Source organism: Capricornis sumatraensis, chromosome 10 (assembly GCF_032405125.1).
Source record: "Capricornis sumatraensis isolate serow.1 chromosome 10, serow.2, whole genome shotgun sequence".
NCBI lineage: Eukaryota > Metazoa > Chordata > Mammalia > Artiodactyla > Bovidae > Capricornis > Capricornis sumatraensis.
The window spans coordinates 18445236-18464657 of NC_091078.1; the positions used below are offsets into that span (position 1 = coordinate 18445236).

Genomic DNA, 19422 nt, shown 5'->3' on the forward strand with positions numbered 1-19422 from the left:
CACCCTCTGTGTGTTTGAACAGCTCTGCTCATGAGCATATCCTCCATATGCAGACCCCCAAAGTCCTGCCAGGTGCTTCCACCCTTTGGACCAAATTCTGAACAGTGACTTGCCTAAGACCACACAGCTACTTGGTGGAACAGCCTAAGTGGGACCCCCAGGCCCCCAGCCCTGCTCTCGCCTCTCCACCAAGGTGATGTCCAGAGGAACCCCAGAATAAGTGCGACCAAGGTGAGGAGGCTGGGGGCCAAGTCTTCCTGTGGCTCTGACCCCTCCCTGTCCACCCGCAACCCCAATCATCTTACCAGCCCAGGACAGTAGAGCTCTGGCTTTGCTGTCCCTTTTTCGCTAAAACGGAGAGAAAAAGAAAAACACACCACAACTTTCTCGGGTCCAAAACAAACACCAAGGACAATGTTAATAAATACATAAAAATTTAAAGATCTCGATCTCAAAGGCACTTGATACAGGTGGGCTGGGTCGCACAGGAATGGTTCAGGGTGTGTCCCAGCTGCCCTGGGAGGGGGTAGGCAGCAGGTGGAGAGGGCACCTGGGGAGCCCCTCTAGGGCCTCCATTCTCCAGGGGATTTCAGGCCGGGGCCCACTGTCCCTATTCCTCTAGTCTGGCTCAGAAGGCCCCTTTGCCCTGGGAACAGAAGAACTGGCCAGCACCTTACGGCCTGCTGAGGGGTCTGGGGGTCCTCAGAGTGCATGCCTCAGAGTGAGGATCCTTGGGAAAGGTCCTGGGAACTGGGTGGCTTCCAGAGAGCCAGAGGGTCCAGGGAAGTTACCTGCCATTGGAGGTAACATGGGGGGCGGGTGCAGCTGAGGCCCTACAGCACAGTGGGCCAGTGTCTCCATGAGGCAGAGGCTCACGTCCTGCCCTGGGGCACCTGGCCCTTGTCAACCCCAGAGTCTGGCTATGGATGGACTCTGGTCCTCAGCCTTGGAGTCTGATCACCCTCCTACCCCTACCCAGCACCACAAATACACCTCTGGCCCAGCTTAAGCCAGGTGAGAGAAGACCCTGATTCTAGCAGGAGTGGTCTTTGATAGAGGGCAACAGCGGATGGGGCTCAGCCTGAGAACTCATGTCTCTGCGTGCCCCACCAAGTCACCTTCCAGGCCGCGCTCCCTTCATGCACCAAAGCAATGACCACAGTTGCCATTCCTGGTCCAGCCAGGGGTCTAGCACCAGTTGGGAATCCCCTGGATGGTGAGGACACATACTCCAGGCTGTCCAGAGCTCACTTCTCGGGGGTGGGGGCTGGGGTGAGGTTAGGAGCCCACCTGTAACCTGGAGGCACCGGAAGTCACAGGACATGCCTCCTGCAAGTCCAGAGGTGGCCCCCAACACTGCCCTCCCGCCAGCACACTCAAGCTGGACTCTGCTCCTTGGCCTTGGCCGGAGGAGCTGTGTGGAGTTCTTGCTACAAAGAGCTGAGTCCGAGATGAACTTGCACGCTAGGCCTGTAGCTGAATTCCCCCAGCCCGCTTCCTCTCAGACCACCTGCGAGTGTTCCCTGCACCTTTGCCTCTCTGGGCAGAGGGGCCCAGTAGACAGGGCCTCCACCAGGGTCCTCGTAAGTCCTGACAAACAGATCCAGTGTGGGGCCCGGTGGCCGGGGGTGAGCAAGGGGTGGTAGCAGACCCTCAGTCCCTGCAGGAGAGACAGACAGGAGCCCCTGAGAGGTTCGGTGCGGTCACCTGGGCTGCTTGCTGAGGTATCTCCGGTTAGGACTTTCCCTGATCTTTTTCTTCCTCATACACCCATTTCACAGGGTGAAAAGTGTCACAGCCCCAAACTAGAATGACAAGAAGGCAAATAATTTAAAAGGCAGTCCGTGCAGGCCCCCGCCCCGCTGTGTGTCCTCTGAGCCGGGGGTCTCGGGGCAGCACAGAGACTGTAAACTTGACTGGCGGGAAGGGTGAGGCGGGGCTCATGTCACTGGGGCCGTGGAGGGAAGGCTGGTGCCTGGGTGCTTCGGGTCTTCCCTGAGCAGCCCTTTGTTTCCAGAGGCTGGGGTAGGGGCCCCGGTCCAGCCCCAGGGGGCACTCGGGGAAGTGCCCTGGAATGCTGTAGGGGTTGGTTTCTGGGGAGCAAAGTAGCTTCGGGTCACGGGGGCGCTTGTGCCCAGAGGTCCTGGGAGCAGTGTGGGTTGGTCTCGCTGACGGTGGTCTGATCCCGTTGGCCCCACAGAGGGCTCCACAGCATCTGGAGGGGCCACGGGTGCTGAGAAGGGGCTCCCAGGAGTGGAGAAGGGTGGTGGTGAGGCCAGGCCAGGGTCTAGGCTCAAGGCCTTCTTGGTGCAGGACTCGCAGCACAGCCGGTGGAAGCCGGGGATGGAGCAGTAGCGATCGAGCTCTTCCGTCCGGCAGAAGATGGACCTGTCCCGCACGCAGAGCTCCGCTGCACACACAGCACAGGACAGATGCTGGAGGTGCCCATCCGCCAGGCCCCACCACCTACGCAGTCCCTCATCTCCCACCCTCACCATCTCCCAGTCAACCCGGAGGAATCTGATCCGCTCCGGCCAGGACCAGGCAGCTGGTAACGCAATGTGACAAGCAGCCTAAACGTCCTGCCAGCAGTCAGCACGCATGTAAAACACGAAGCCCCCTTACCACTAACTGTGGAATCTAGCAAATCTAGGTTCCATTCAAGGCTCTACCACTTAAAAGCTGCGAGGCCTTAAACTCTTCAACCCTCAGTTTCTTCTGTAAAAACGGGGATAATGCTGACATTTACCAAATGATAATAATATTATTATTGAAAATAGCATTTAAAAAGTTTCCAGCATAAAGGGGTGCTCACTATATTAGTTTTGTTTGCTTTGGCTTAAATGTCATCTAAAAACGTTTTTGCATTTCTGTGATAACTTCAGGTAGGTCTTTCCAGACAATGTGAAGTCGGGAGCTTAGCTTTCTACTAATTTTTGCCAGGGAAAGAGGAAAGGAGGAGAAGGAAGGAGAGAGGGAGGGGACAAGGAAGAAGAGGGGAGGGGGAAGGAGAAAAAGCAAGGAGAGAAAAGGTAGGGTGCAGGCTAAGGGGAACGAGAAAGATTCGAGAAAATGGAAAACAAGTGGCCTCTAGATGGCGCCAGAATTCTAGGACCAGAGTAAGAGGTCCCCTTCGTTCCCGAGTGAAAGGAAAGGAAACCAGACTCTTGCACCACTTGAGCCTCAGCACAGGAGCAGAGCAGCAGCAAGACTAGAGCCAGGAGGTAACCTGAAGACATTTAATCAGACCCCTTTGTTTTACAGATCAGGTTGCTGCACTCAGAGAGGTTCACAGATGTGCACGAGGTCACACAGCCAACCAACTGGTCCTCTCATTAGGAGTCAGGGTCTGGGATCTCCCTGCTACTCATCTTGACAGACCCTGGTCCTTGGGACAGTGAGAAAGGGAAATAGAGAAGAAACCTAGGAAGGAGCACAGAACCTAAAGCCTGGTAGGTTCTTGGTCAATGTTTATTAACAGATGGATAGGCAGATAGATGGATGGGCGGGCAGGTAGATGGAAAGATGAGAGGGTGATCTGATGGGCTCAGGATCATGAAGCAGAGAGAAATGACTGCTACTGTTTTTGTTGCTGTTAGCTGACAGCTAGGCAGGAGTGCATACATTATCTCATTTAATTCTCTCAAAAGCCCTATAAAGACAGCTCAGAACTACCACTGCCATCCCCAAACCTTGGAACCAGATATGATTCACAGTTCAGAACTTTGGAAGTTAGAAAAATAATCTTCACCGTATTCATATTATATAACATCCCCGGTGGGCCTGAGAGGTTACCTTGTAACCCAATATGGCAATGTTTCTGTAACAAAAGAATAACTAATCTCTTATTAGTTCAGTTCCGATTTTGCTGCCCAATGAGTCTGCACCAGATTCAGGGAGACATTTGCAGCTTTCAGTTACTTTGGAACAGCAGATAAGGAACCATGGACCATTACAAGCATCACCCCCGCTCACAGCTGAGGAATCCAAGGCTGTGAGGTGGTGACAGTCACCTCAGGAGGCTAAGGTCACACGAACAGACTGGAAGCTGGGTCTGCTCCACTGCACGGCCCATGCTCGGGATGCCAGACACTGGGAGGCTGGGAAAGGGATAGGGTCCAGAGATATACTTACTGGATGATATCTTGTTGATAGGATCCAGAGGCCCAGACTGTGGCACCCACTGCCCCTCTGGGGTCACAAGCTCCCGGACGTCGGCCTTCACTGTGGAGTTCTGGAGATTTCCTGGGAGGGGCGGGGAAGAAGCTCTAGTACTGGGGGGTACCAGTGGGCTGGGAAGCCAGTCAGGCTGGGCCTCAGGTCTAGGCCAGAGAAGCTGGCCAACCCCCATCCTACCTGGCTCACCTCCGCAGGCGGGCAGGCTGCAGGCCTGGATCGTATCCGGCTTGGCCCCCTCACACTGCCCCAGACTGTTGGCGTTGGTCCGGCACACCACCTGCCGCTGCTGGATGCCCTCTCCGCAGGTGACAGAGCACTGTCGTGGGGGGGCGGGCAGGCCAGGGTGGGGTGGAGGTGGGGCAAGGTGGGGTGGGCAGGCCGGGGTGGGCAGAGAGACAGAGGAAAGAGGCGGTGAGCTCCAGCCAACGTGCAGGACAGAAAGGGTACAGAGGAGGGTGCCAAGCCTCTGCTTGACTTGATCCTTGACCAGGATGCACGAGGACGGCACTCAACAGCCTCTCCAGGTCAGTGCAGCAACTTCAAATACCCCGCTGCTGCTGCTTAGCCACTCAGTCGTGTCCGACTCTTTGTGACCCTGTGGACTGTAGTCCGCCAGGCTCCTCTGTCCATGGAATTCTCCAGGCAAGAATACTGGAGTGGGTTGCCATGCCCTCCTCCAGGGGATCTTCCTGACCCAGGGATTGAACCCGGGTCTCCCACATTGCAGGTAGACTCTTTACCATCTGAGCCACCAGGGAAGCCCAAATATTCCTCAACTAGGTGGGAAAGAGCCACAGTCCTGATCTCAGAATCCCCAAACGTCCCCACCTCCTGGAGGGGGCCTATGGGACCCCCTTCCGGCACTACCGCTTATGTCCACTATGTCTAGTTCGTGCCTGGGTCCTCAAATAATTTGTGTATCACCCTGGCACACTCCCTGTTGCCATCCGTCAGTCCAAGGGACCTGGGGCAGGTCTATGCACTTGATGATACCTTGTCAAGGGGATGCAGGAACCCAGACTGTAACACCAGCTAAGCCAAGAGAGTTAGATGTCGGGGTCCCCACGGACCCCTCTATCTCTGACATTCATTGACTTTGCTTTCCAAAACTCAGCATGCAGAGACATGCTCAAAAGTATCCTAGCATGGGTGCTAGGAGCAAAAGGCCATTGGTGAGGACCACCACACACACCATCTCCAGGACCCACCCCCATGCTCTAATAGATGGGTAGGGTCACTTCAGGAAAAGCAAGAGAGGGGGCCCCATGTGACCAGGCCACTGGGCTTGTTTGTTTTGGGCTTTCTTTTGGCCACTGCACACGGCATGCAGAACTCCCCCAACCAGGGATCAAACCCATGGCCCCTGAGGTCACTGGGTTTTGCGAGCACTGACCACAGCCTCTCCTAGTGGGATGGGAAGGACTTGCAAAGGTCCACTTCGCATACGGGGGCAGGTGACAACCCAGGGAGACACAGGGGTCACACACCACACAGAACCACGGGACAAAGACAGCTCATCTTCCCAGGATGAAGAGTTACAACACAATAGCTCTGGAATGTTTCCGCCAGTCTTACAGGGGCAATGATCTTCCACCAGCTGTCACCTCTGTTTTCTGTAAGGGGTCCCTTATGGACCAGCAATCTGTCTGTTTTACATTCAAACAAAGCTATATGTTACGGAGAAGAATATAAAATCTGCATGGGTTGTGCGGGGATTTTTAGTTATTTAAGACACTCTGTTTTGGACTTCTCTGGTGGTGCAGTGGATAAGAATCCACCTGCCAATGCAAGGGACATGGGTTTGATCCCTGGTCCGGGAAGATCCCACATGCCTCGGAGCAGCTGAGCCCGTGGGCCACAGCTACTGACACTGACCTCTAGAGCCTGACAGCTGCAGCTATTGAACCCTCGTGCCCTGGAGCCTGCGCTCTGCAACGAGAGAAGCCATCGCAATGAGAAGCCCGGGCACCACAACCAGAGTAGCCCCCGCTCACAGCTAGAAAAAGCCTGCAAGCAGCGAAAACCCAGAGCAACCCCCCAAAATTAATAACAATAAAACCCAGATACTCTGTATTGTGCCCTACTTCAAGTCTACAGAAAGGTATGAGAAAGCTGGTCATGAACGCCTGTTCAAACAGCCCACTAGCAAAGTTAATAAACCAGCATTCTGGCATATTTTCAAATATTGTGTGTGTCTTTTTAAACTGTACATAAATAGTAGCCCCGTTGGAAGTCTTTTTGTCCTTCATACGTCAGTGCTTTTTCTCACCTATTTTTCTGAGGTTTATCTATGTTGATAAGCACAGTTCAAGCTTATTTATTTTTCTTGCTGTATAGTATTTTATTACGTGAACAGACCATGGGGGGGTTTTTGGTATAATTTCCTATGGATGGATATATATATATATATAATATTTCCTGGTATTTTTCTATTATAATAAGCATTATTGTGCTTATCTCTGTGATCAGTTGAGGTTTCAAAAATTATAGTCAAATATACAGACCTTACAATTTACATTGTGACCATTTTTAAGTGCATGGTTCAGTGGCATTGAGTATATTTACACTATTGTGAAACTCTCACCACCCGGCTCCAGAACTGATTCTTCTTCCCAAGCTGACACTCTGCGCCCATCAAACATTAACTTCCCAGCCCCTCTCCCCCAGCTCCCTGGCAATCACCCTCCTACTCTCTGTCTCTATGGATTTCACTGTTACAGGTACCTCACGTTAAGTAATCCTACAGTATTCATCATTTTGTGTCTGGCTTATTTCACTTTACGTCATGTCTTCAAAGCTCAAACCCGATGAATTTTCAAGAAAACACAAGACCCTGTGGTCCCTGGACCCTTCCCCAGCCTTCCTATTGTCTCCCTTTTCTTTCGCTGACCTGCCAACAATGAACTTGCTACAGAACTGCCAGAGTGACCTTTAAACCTGAAATCAGAGCTCGTGATACATGTCAAAACCTTTCAAGGTTCCCACTGCTCTTAGAATTACTGCTAAGTCGCTTCAGTTGTGTCCGACTCTGTGCAACCCCATAGACGGCAGCCCACCAGGCTCCACCATCCCTGGGATTCTCCAGGCAAGAACACTGGAGTGGGTTGCCATTCCCTTCTCCAATGCATGAAAGTGAAAAGTGAAAGGGAAGTCGCTCAGTCATGTCCGACCCTTAGCATGGACTGCAGCCTACCAGGCTGCTCCATCCATGGGATTTTCCAGGCAAGAGTACTGGAGTGGGGTGCCATTGCCTTCTCCGAAAATAGCCTCTGGGTATATTAAAAAAAATTTTTTAGAATAACTAACTCCTCATAAAGCCCTGCAGCGTCTGACCCCTGCCCACCTCTCCAAAGCCACCCTACAACCCCTGCCCCTCCCATTCAGCCCTAGTCCCTTTCTGTTTCTGGAATGTAACAAGGTTGTTCCTGCCTCGGGGTCTTCCTATGGCTCATGCCTCAGGTCACAGCTCTGATGTCACCACCTCAAAGAGGCCCTCCCTGATATGCTATTCTGTTTATTTCTGTTCAGACCCAACTGCAACTTGTACATGCTTTTGTTTCTGGTACTTGTCTCATGTCTCCCTCACTGGACTAGAAGCACCTCAAGGACAAGAATCAGGTGTGTTGGAAATGGGTTCTAGGCATTCTTAGCACAGTGTGCCTGGAATGTAGCTGGCACTCAGGAAATATTCCCTGAATGCAAGAACGTGCTTCAGGGACTTCCCTAGAGGTCCAGTGGCTAAGATTCTGTTCTCCCAATGCAGGGGGCCCAGCTTCCATCCCTGGTCAGGGAACTAGATCCCACATGCCACAGTGAAGATGGAGGATCCTGGTGAGACCCAGCACAGCCAAATACACATAAATACTAAAAAGAATTTGCTTTAATCCACGTATCTAAAACACAGGGATATTAGCCCAGGCCTCCTAGCTCTCAGTGAAGGTCAAAGCAGATACTGAATAATATAAAGGCCAAGACAAACCCATGTTCCAGCATACATGGGGGCTGTTGGACTTAGTTTCGAGAAAAATCAAATCAGATGTGGGGAGAGAAATTCAACCAGAAACTCTGCCTGCATGGACAACCAGAACTCTCGGCAGCTCCCCCTCCCAGACCCACCTCTTTCTGGACTTTCCAGGGTAAGCGCCTATTAGCCCAGCCCCTTGCACCCTCTGAGAACAGCTCACCTGGGACCAGGCTCCTGTCCGCCACTGGAGTGGACAGGGCACGCGGAGGCAGGGCCGACGGGCCTCAGGCCGCTCCCCGGGGCAGGCCTTGGCCGGCATGGCCTTGTGAGTACCGTTGGTGATGGGCAGCAGGCACTGCACCCCCCGAGTCTGCACCCCGAGCTTCCCACAGCTCCGGCTGCAGGTGCCCCACTCCTCCGTCACCCACCTGGAGACAGACAGGGAGAAACGTAGACGGAAGGCAGGACTGTGGCATACTTTCTCCCAGAGATGCTCCCACCCTCTGAACCACAGGCGGCAGGAGCCAGAGAGAAGGTCTGGGCTTCAGAATGCTTGGGGGCCAAGCCATCCATCTGACTCCGCAGCCACCAGGTGTGCGGCCTTAGGGAGGTCACTTATTCCCTCCTCAGTTTCCTTGTCTAAAAAATGGGTATGCTGCTGCTGCTGCTAAGTCGCTTCAGTCATGTCCAACTCTGTGTGACCCCATAGACGGTAGCCCACGAGGCTCCCCCATCCCTGGGATCCTCTAAACAAGAACACTGGATTGGGTTGCTATTTCCTTCTCCAATGCATGAAAGTGAAAAGTGAAAGTGAAGTTGCCCAGTCGTGTCCAATTCTTTGCAACCCCATGGACTGCAGCCTACCAGGCTCCTCCGTCCATGGGATTTTCTAGGCAAGAGTATTGGAGTGGGTTGCCATTGCCTTCTCCGAAAAAATGGGTATAATGCCTATTTAAATCCTGCCACCCTGCATGTGCTTGCACCCTGCAAGCTCTTGACCGCTCTAAGCCACAGTCAGCCCACCTTTACATCAGGATTCTTTCAACACTCTGGATTTTCCTGGGGCTGAGTGGTTAAGACTTTGCCTTCCAATGCAGGGGACACGGGCTCAATCTTTAGCTGGGGGACTAAGATCCCACATGCTGCAGGGCAACTAAGCCCGTGTGCTGCAGACCACAGAGCTCATGAGCTCTGGAGCCCACACTGCAGCTAGAGAGTCCGTGTGCCACAACAGAAGCCGAAGTACCCCAGCCCCCAGGGGGCTCTCAGGACAGTCAGAGGACACGTGTACATAAAGCATGTGGCAGAGTGCATGGCACACGGCAGGTGTGTCATAGATGCAGGCACTGCCACCGTCACTGCCAGTGCCTGCAGAGCTTTGGCTGATCAGCCAAGCTGGTGGTCTCCAAGCGTCTTTTAGCTTTAGCCACAGAGCAACTTCCCAGTGGCATCTTAAGCAGATGCCCACTGGAAGAGGTAGACCAAAGCAAACCTGCTCTTGTCTAGAAAGAGAAAATGCAAGACCCCTGTGGCAGGATGGAGGGAGGGCAGCCCCCAAATGCCACCTCTGTTTCCTGAGGCATCGTTTCAGCCAACCCTTTCCTTTAGAAAACTACACAAAAAGCCCTCAAACTTCACTTGGCATTTAACACATGAAGAGACAAGCCATGTTTCTGCCGGGCGACCTGCTGAGGGTCACGAAGGCATTAGCCCCACATACTCTGTGACCACCAGGGTCTATGGGGAAAGTGGCCGGAATAAAAAGTGATGCGTCAAAGAAAAGCATGGAGGGCTGGGGGCTGGGGACCATGGCCTGGGGCTGGACACAGGGAGGCCATGGCAGGCTCGAGCACCGGCCACCAGCTCCCACCCTGGCTCCAGGCCCCTCCACCCTACAGGGGCAGAGCTGCCATGGGTCAGCAAGGATGAATTGGAATCCCCTTCCTAACCCTGAGAGGACTCCAGGGAGGCAGCAGGGCGGACTTGGTTCTCTGTGATTTCCTGCTGTCCCACTACCCTCGGCCCTGCCTGAGGGCCCCTAGAGAAGCCTGCTAGGGGCTGAGGGGGTGCTGGGCAACAGGCTCAGAGGCCAGATCTCGATCCTACACCAATCACGGCTCTTTTCTCCCCTAAGTCCCAAGAGAAGAGAAAAAAAGCCTCTCTTTTCTCCAAATACCCCCAAGAACATGACCCTGTGCTCAAAAGAGCCAGGGAATCCCAACCAGGGGCTAGACCAGGGCTAGGAGCTGGCAGGCCAGGCCATGTCCCTGGACCCCAGACGACTGGCCAGAGGAACTGGTGGACATGCCCCAGCCTAGGCCCTGGAAGCACTGAGCTCCTCTTCACCTCCATGGACCCCCTGGATCATGGAGAGAAAGCTGGGTCCACAGATGGGGCCTCAGCCTCCCCACCTATAAAAGGATGCTGGGAGGGGCAGAACAAAGGAGACATCTTCCTCTTTCTGGGAGTGAGAGCTAATCTAGAAACCTCAGAGGGGATGGATAGGCAAGGAGGGCAGTGCTGGCCATGGGCAGAGTCTGGTGTGTGGGTGCTCTCTGCTCAGAGTCCCGGCTGCAGGGTCTGTGCGCCCCTATGCTCCAGCGCTGGAGGAGCACCCCTCATCCTGAGGTCAGAGCTGCGGGACGTTTGTGTTCAGCCTCCTCGTCCCTCCCCCGGAAGCACTCACCCTGGCTGGGCGCACGGGTGCTGGTTGCAGCGTCGGCGGATCGGCTTGGGCCTCTTCCTGTGGTCGCACAGGTGCCGCTGGACCATGTGGTGATCTCGTCGGCGCCGGCAGCCGTATTTGGTGAACTGGATCCCTGGAAGGAGGGCAGCCAGCTGTGGGGGCTCGGTTCTGCCAGGCCCCCCACTCTCCTGGCCCAGAGCCTCAGGGACTGTGAGCTCTGAGTCCCACCTCCCTCTGGGCCTTTGCAACATCCCCTCCCCAAGTCACTTTCTAAGGAAGCCCCCTGACCAGCCCATCTCAGGTGTCCCTGCCACAGTGCAGGTGGGGACGTGGCTCTGCACCACAGCCTCTCCGCACAGAGGCGGAGCCCTTGCCGGGCAGAGACCCTGCCCCAGGTTTGTCTCTAGCACTCCCAGCCCAGCCCCAAGGCCCTGCCCAGGCAGGCTGTCACACCCCAGAGACCTCTATGGAGAAACTGAGGCATGAGCTGGGGACACGGTAAGTGGAGACAATTTCAGGCCCCTGACCCCTCCCGCTCCTCTCCCGAGAGGCCCTGGGCTGCCCCACAGTCAGGCAGGCTGGTACCTCCTCCGCAGGCCTTGGTGCAGGGCGCCCAGCTCTTGAGTGCCCACTCGTAGGTGTCTGTCTCCTCCAGGAGCACGTTGTTGCTCCCGATGAGGGGCAGCAGGTCCTCGTGGATGATGTACTTGTAGGCCAGGCTGCTGCGGGGGCCGCTTTCAGCTGGGGGGAGCACCTGAGGGGAGACGGAGGAGGTGGCCCAGGACTGGAGGCGGGGAAGCAAGGCCAGCATAGAGAGACCAGAGAGGAGGCGTCACCAGGGAGGATGTGGGGTCAGAAGCAGAACCAGTGGAAGCCAGGAGGGGGCAGCACCGAGTATGGCCTGGGGAGGACTTTCAGACCCGTAGCCGCAGGGAAACTCAGGCCAAGCACCTACTGTGTGCCTGGCCTGAACAGGCTGTGTGCCCATCGGTGATTCTCCCTCCCACACACCTAAGTTCCAGCAAGGGCAGAAACCATGTCTGCTGGTCTGTCCTGCTCACGAGAGCTCTCACACTGCCTGTCTCCAGAAGATGGTCTATGACAGAGACGCTTATCAGATATATGACTGCAAACACTTTCCCCCATTCTGTTCAGGTTATCTTCTCATGTTCCTGAAAATGTCTTTCCATGTACGAAAGCTTTCAGTTTCCATGAAGACCAGTTTATCTCTCTCTCTCTTTTTTTTTCTTTCATTGCTCATGCTTTTGGTATCATATCTAGGAATCCAATCATGAATCTAATCATGATCTATCCCTCTATCTTCTCCAAGGGTTCTATGGCCTTAGCTCTTGTTCTTGGGGCTTTGATCTATCTTGAGCTGATTTTGGTATATGGTGTGAGGCCGGGGGTTCAACTTCATGCTTCTGCCTGCGGATATCCCGTTGTGCCAGCATCATTAGTTGCAGAGATTCTTCTTTCCCCATTGAATGTTCTTGGTATTCTTGCTGGAAATCAACTGGCCATAGGTGTATGCGTGGGCAGTAAATATAGGGTGAACAGGAAGCCCGTGTTGGATTGAACTGATATACTGACACTGATTGGCTTCAGACCCTGTCCTCTAGGACCTCCCCGACTAGCGAGTGTCTCACCAGAAACAAAGCATGTCCAGGGTCTTCAGTCAGTGACGACAGAGGCTCTCCTGACCTGCTCTCCTAAGTTAACGATCCCTGATCCACAAGCTCTGGCTTATGGTCTAGGAAGAGGAGGTATGGGCAGAGGTGGGTCCCAGCTGGGACAGTAGCTGGCAGTGTCAGACAGCACCCGTGAGCCACAGGCCACTGGACGCACTTCCTGGCAAAGTCACAACGCAAGTGGACACCAGAAGACGGCAGAATAACAGGGGGAGCCAACCCAGGTCCTCCAGCTCCTCCTGGGCCCTATCTCTGGGCCTGCATTATGGAGGACAGGCACCCGCTTCAGGGAGTGCCGACAGTGAGACAACAGTTTCTTTTTCCCTTCTCACTTCCCATTCTACCAGCCTGGAAATACAGAGGGCACCTTGGCCTTGCCCAGGCTCCCAAAGACACCTGAACAGGGACAGGAGTGTTGGCTCAGCAGCAGAGACGGTGGGTTAGGGCACTGGACTGGGGCAGCAAGGGGAGTGGGCAGGGGCCACTGAACAGGGCGAGGGCTCACCAGGACAGTGACGGCTTCGGGCAGGGGCCCGCTGGTCTTGAGGCTCTCCTTGGCATCCTCCACCGCGTACTCCCACTCCAGGCCCATTGCGGTGAAGGTCCGGCTCGTGGCTTCCTTGCCCTTGGGGTTGAGGATGAAGCTGCCTGTGACCTGGTTCTTCACCGCTGGCCATGGGGAGAGGGTCACACAGATTTCTATTCCCCTCCACAGGAGCACAAGCCACACCTCGGGGCTTCAAGGCCGTCCCCGTGGGCCCCTTGGGGCTCTCTGCCTACCTGTCACTCTGTCCCCACCTGAGCCTTTCCCCAGTCTGATGGGTCGTCCACTGCCCCCCGGCACACCCCTGCCTCTGGACCCTGGTGCACACCATTCCTCTCACCTGGCCTCCCCTTCCTCCTGCTGACAGATCTCCACCCACATTTAAGGTTCAGCACAGTAACAACCTCTATGCTACTGCTGCTGCTGCTGCTGCGACGCTTCAGTCGTGCCCGACTCTGTGCAACCCCATAGACGGCAGCCCACCAGGCTCCTCTGTCCCTGGGATTCTCCAGGCAAGAACACTGGAGTGGGCTGCCATTTCCTTCTCCAAACAATCTCTACAGCAGAGCATAAAGGCTAAGAGTATAGGCTCTGGAGTCAGACTGATCTGGGAAAGTTACTTAGAGTCCTTACGCTGCCTCAGTTTCACCATCTATAAATTGCGAATGCCCTTTGAGGATAATCACAGTATCCCATGCTCACCTACCCTGCCAAGGGGCTCTTGGGACAATTAAAGTTCATATATGTAAAGAACGAGGCAGAGTGCATGGCATGCAGTTGGCACATAATAAATGGTAGCACTGCTACTGTCATCATAGCGGCGTCTGAGTTATAGTTGCCATTACAGGCATCCTGTCTCGCCCACAGCCTGTCAGGATATCTCCTCTACCTGGTGTCCCTGGCCCAGAACAGGGCTGAGCATAGAGTGGGTGGATAAAAAAATATATATCTGTAAATGTCTACCCCTTACAGTCCCAGCCAGTGAGTAACTCACAACCTATAACCGGAACTGGCTGGCAGGCAGGTGTGTAGGCTGCAGACACCCCAGCAAAGGCCCCGGTTCACAGCCTTATTCACCCTGGAAGCACCAGGGGTCAGAGAAAGGCTGCACCCTGGGACCCGACCCCCGAGCCAGGTAGGGAGGACAAAGGCTCTAGAGCCCTGGGGTGTCCCCACCTGGTGTAATTATAACATAAGAGCCAGGGATGCAGGGCACCAATCACAGGCTGGTCACTCTGCTCACTGCCAAAGTGCAATCCTCACATGCATTCTGAGGTTGGTGCTGTTATTAATCCAGATGGGGAATCAGAGGCTCCAAGATGGGCAGGGGTGTGTCCTGGACACGCAGAGGCTGCTGGTCCAGCTCTCAGGAGGGCCAGCCTCTTTGGTGAGCAGGAGAAGAGATGCCCCTACCCCCCACAACCTCATCTCGCCCAGCTCCAGAATGGCCAGACCCTCTGGGCTAGCGCCAAGCATCGCCTTAGGCAGGGCCCTTGTCTGTCCCCATAGCCCATGGCTACTGCTGTCCCCCCCACCTGCCAGGGGGTGGGGGGCTGGACTCTCCACCATCCAGGTCCTACCAGCTCTGAGCCCAGGCCCTACGACTGACCTGCTCCATATTTCCAGCAATTCTCTTAACCTCTCAGGGCCTCAGTTTCCTCAACTGCAAAACGGGGTAACAAGAAGGTTGTCACGAGGCTCCAACAAATGAAGAGTGCCAGCTTCAGGCCCCGCACACAGTGGGTGTGACCAGCCCGGCTTCTCTCCCTTCACTTCCTTTCAGAGACCATGCCCCTAAATTCCAGGAGTGCCAAACGTGTTTGGACAGGGCCTTGGCCTTCACTGCCAAGGCGGCCACCTGTCCCAGGCTTCTCCAGAGAGCACACACCCTGTCAGCACACATGTGCACACACGGGCACATGTGCACACACTCACACATATATATTCTGCACATTTTTGCCAGGGTTGCTGTGGATCTCACACACACAATAGTCACACAATCTGTGCCAATGACAGGTCTCAGTTCTGCTTCCTTCCCACCCAAGCTCCTGGAGAGCTCTAACCCTCAGGGACTCACCCCACAAATACATAGTGAGCCTGCCCTGGATGCCAGGAGCCTCTACCCCAACCTCCACAGAAGCGCATCTGCTACCTACAAGCCCATCGAGCTAGCTCCCTGGGAAGGCTAGACATCCGCACACGGTAGGGATGGATGGGAGGAGCTGGGCAGGCAGCCCAAGGGGCTGCCGACAGTATGGGATCATCCGTAGGGCTGCAGTAAGAGAAGCATTTGTAACCACCTTCTTTCAAGGGTAAACGACCTTCTCTCCCTGCCCCTGTCCCTCCCCAGCCCCTGTGCTGGCACAATTCCCCAGAGCCAGGCAGGCAGGTGTGCAGGGAGATGGCCCAGCCGAAGCCGTCCCATCTCACAGCCAGAGGTGTGGCTGGCAGGGGCACGCAGCTGGGAGATCAGACACCAGGGTCCAGACTGGCTCATCCTGCAGGTGAATGAGGATGCACAAATCGCCCCTAACCCACTTAGGGCCTCAGTTTCCCCTTCTGCCTACTTCAACTCCATTCAGGTGCCCTCCAGAGCAGGTGAGGAATTTCTACAGCTGGGCTAATGTAGACGCACAGGGAGCGCAAGTTCTCCAGGAGACTTTTTAAATGTTTTCTATTACTTTAATCATAACCTAAAAATACGAACGTTGGCATTCTTGTAATATATGAACCTTCCCAGAGATGTTACATTTTGTGTTTGTGTTCATGATGAGCTGGTAACAAGCAGTGCAACTTGGTGGCTGTAGTAAGTAAGAGGGGGCTCTGGGACATGCCGTGGCCCAGGGATCACAACCATGCACCCTCCGTAAGGAGTCTGAACATAGACAAATGTGGGGAATCCAGCACTGCCCAGCGTGTGGGCAGCAGCCTTCTGCCCACCTGCTCACCAGGAGCCTGCTCCAAACCATACTAATGTGCTTTCAATTGAGAAAAAATTTACCTTGGTGTGATTCTGTGACTGTGTAATCATCACCACTATCTAATTCCAGAACATTTCATCACCCCTGAAAGAAATCTGAGACCCATTTATAGTCACTCACCATTCCTCCCTCTCTCCAGCCCCTGACAACCATTAACATACTTCCTGTCTCTATGGATTTGCCTATTCTGTGCATGCTCATTTTTTGATGCCAATTTTAGTTTCAGCAAAAACAGAACGAAGCACAGAAACACACAAAAACCTCCCCTTCTTACATTCATGGGCTTAATTTTAATTCTACTGATTGATTTGGGGGGGCTGTCATTTTTAATGTCTTGGTTTTATAGCTGTATAACTGTTGTATGCATAAAGGGTAGGCATCTAGCTTAGAGATTATGTGTTTAAGCATCATTATAATAAGGATAATTGAAGGGTCCCTCTGGTAGACTGCAAAAACAGCCACAGATGCCTCCTATTCCTGTGGGTTCACCTCTCTGCACTGTGAGGTACCACATCTCCCGTTAGGAGATACTCTGCTTCTGCCTCTTGAGCCTGGGTTTGGCCATGGGGCTTGTTTAGACCACTCGGCCATGAGAAAGCAGGACACAAGCAGAGACCTGAAATGGGCTTGCACACCGGGGTTTGCCTGCTCTTGCCACTTCTGAGGACCATGCAACAGATCCCACGTGCATAATCCCAGGCTAGCCAGCTGGGGACATGACCCTGTCACCCCTGTAACCCCAGCTGACAGCCAGTACCAACCAGGTCCCTACACACCCACCAGCTGACTGCACTTGGGTGAATGAGTTTCCAGGAGGATGAGTTAGAAGAAGCACCCAGCTGAGCCCAGCCCAAACTGGGGATCCACGGAACTGATGCTAATAAACACTTGCTGCATGAAGCTGCTAAGTTTGGGGATGATATATTATACAGCAGACATTAACTAATACATTCTATGAAAATGGGTTACCTTTAAAAGGTACCTATGTCCATAAGAAATGAACAGTGGTTGCCCCTGGGGAAGGAAAGTGCTCCTGAGGTAGAGGGTGGAAGGAATCTCCCCTGGATCCCCTCTCATACCTTCTGAAATCTGAAGCATGGAGCCTTTTTCCAATGCAACACAAACGAAAAATCAATCAATCAACAAAAAAGCATCCTCTCACATTATTCAAATTCAGGAAATGTCTCCCCTACATTAGAATCTTCTCTTCCATTCTCCCAGCTCCCCCACACCCGAGGGCAGGTCCCAGGGGCTGGCTGCCCATCACTTGGCACCCTGTACTCACCAATGTGGTGGGGGACCTTCTCCAGCTCCTCAATCTGGATGTGCCTGGCACCTGCTGGGATCTGCACCAGCTTGAGAGCCCCTGCCATAGAAGTTCCAGAAAAACCATGAGCATCCTGAACTGGCAGTACCACGCCCAGCATCTCCCATCACCCCCGCTCCTCATCAGTACCCAGGAAGCTGTTTCCTTATCTGTAAATAGGAATGGGCCCTTCTTTACAAAGTGCTGAGAGGATCATAGTTTACGTAGCTTAAAATGCTCTATAAAAACCATGGATTCAGTGTGTGTGTCACTTGCTACTATTTCCCACTGTCTTGACCCTCCTCTTCTCTCCTTAGGTTCCCCTCTCCCCTTTCTTCTCATACTTAAAGCCACTGTAGGGATTTAGATGAAACAAGCTGTGAAGACCCAGCATTAGGGGGTCCCCATGATCCTCCCAATCCAATACCTGAAAACTAACCTTTCTCAGAACCATCAACTTTCCCCCAACAAGGAGAGACAAGACAAAGCTGAAACACTCCCAAAGGGGAAATGAATCTAATTCAAACTAAAGTGTAAAGGACTAATATCTGGCCCTTTTCAATAGAGGCATGGAGAGAAGTCAAGGAACTTAAAGGACCAGGAGTTCAAAGCAGGAAGCACTTCAGTTAAAAAACAACAACCACAAATGAAAAAACAAGGAAAAAATGAGGATAAAAAGGAAAATTTCTAGTCCAGCCTGGGCCTCATCTTTAGACCTATCTCACTCTCACTCCCACCAACAGGTCCAGGCCAAGCTGAGTTCCTATGACCCATAGTGCCGAGCAGGAAATGCTTCTGAGCTCCTGAGCCCAGAAGAGGCACAGCCCACCTGGATGGTGAGGGACCACAGTCAGGGCAGAGGCTCCAGGGCCCCCTCTCCTTGCCTTAACTGTGGCCTGGCTCAAGCAAGGAAGGGCTCAACTAGGGATGGCTCATTCTCTAGGGCCCTGGCTGGACCAGAGCCCCACTGCTCCTGGTCATCCGCCACCCCCACCTGCTCACCTGCCTGCTTGGAGGCCTTGCCCAGTGTCCCCTTCACAGTCCTGCAGTGGGAGTTGTCGCCACCACACACCCCACACTTGTCATCTGCCTTCATGGACCCCACTTCCTTGTCACAGCCGATGGGCTGAAATCAGAGATGGGGTCAGCAAAAGGAGGCTTCCACATCCACACTGCTGCATGAGGGTTGGCAGCCCCTGGCCCCCTCTCCAGTCCCCAGACATGTAAGGACCGTAGACTGAGAGGCATTCCTGGATGGGACTCTGCCACAAACATGCTATGTGACACAGTCAAGCTCTGAAACCTAGCCGTGCCTCTCTCCTTGAATGCAGCTGGGCAGTGACCCCTTTCCAGCAGCATCCCAGAGTTACGCTGAGGACGAGACATGTCATGGGTGGAGAAGGTGAGGTGATGCCTGTCTTCCCAGGGAACAGAAGGAGGAGGAGGCACTGCAGCCCTCCAGTCTCCTGGGGCAGGCAGACGGTGGGTGGTCCAGAGGGGGCCACCTACCACACACTCGCCGCGGGCACAGACACTGTACAGGTCCCGGTAGCTGCAGCGAGTCCCATCATGGACCACCTGGTTCATGAAGACCACGTCCCCTGTGTCCTCTGACTGGCAGATCAGTTCACACTTCTGGGCGTCTGTGGGGAAACGGAACACACTGAGCCAGCGGGGATCCCAGAAAGTGGGCTGGCCTAGGCCGACACTAACGCGTGGCCGGAACAGGAAGTCCCAGGGGCCAGCTCTGGGCAACGCAAGGGGAACTAGGTGTGCAGCTGGGCATAAAATCCCTGCTCTGGCACTTAGGAGCCATGTGACTTTGGGTAACTTATCTGACCTCTCTGAATCTCAGTTCCTTATTACCCCCATCAGTAAAATGCCACATCACGCTGTTAAGAAACAGCAAGTGATAAAACAATAACAACAATTAGCCAACACTTAATGAAAGCTTACTATGTGCCAGACTTCAAAAACCTTTATACATTCTTGATGTACAACGTTAAATGCTTTTTGTGAATTAGCTAATTTAAACCTCTCAATACTCCCCAGGAAGTATGTTCTAGCATTA

At 53.8% G+C, this 19422-nt stretch overlaps 1 protein-coding gene across 2 annotated transcripts in view; it reads right to left on the reverse strand.

Moving 5' to 3' along the window:
• Positions 1-1627: 1627 nt before the first annotated feature.
• The window catches only part of ADAMTS14 (ADAM metallopeptidase with thrombospondin type 1 motif 14), a 96126-nt gene continuing 78331 nt past the window's right edge, over positions 1628-19422 (reverse strand). For both annotated transcript variants that reach the window (XM_068982060.1, XM_068982059.1), the window contains exons 13-22: positions 18861-18994; positions 18354-18477; positions 17331-17411; positions 13026-13189; positions 11415-11583; positions 10830-10962; positions 8364-8571; positions 4366-4495; positions 4135-4245; positions 1628-2410 (exon numbers count right to left, since the gene is read on the reverse strand). In XM_068982060.1, the coding sequence (XP_068838161.1) occupies positions 1941-2410; positions 4135-4245; positions 4366-4495; positions 8364-8571; positions 10830-10962; positions 11415-11583; positions 13026-13189; positions 17331-17411; positions 18354-18477; positions 18861-18994 (1724 nt within the window). In that variant the 3' untranslated portion in view covers positions 1628-1940. The remainder of the gene's footprint in view (positions 2411-4134; positions 4246-4365; positions 4496-8363; positions 8572-10829; positions 10963-11414; positions 11584-13025; positions 13190-17330; positions 17412-18353; positions 18478-18860; positions 18995-19422) is intronic.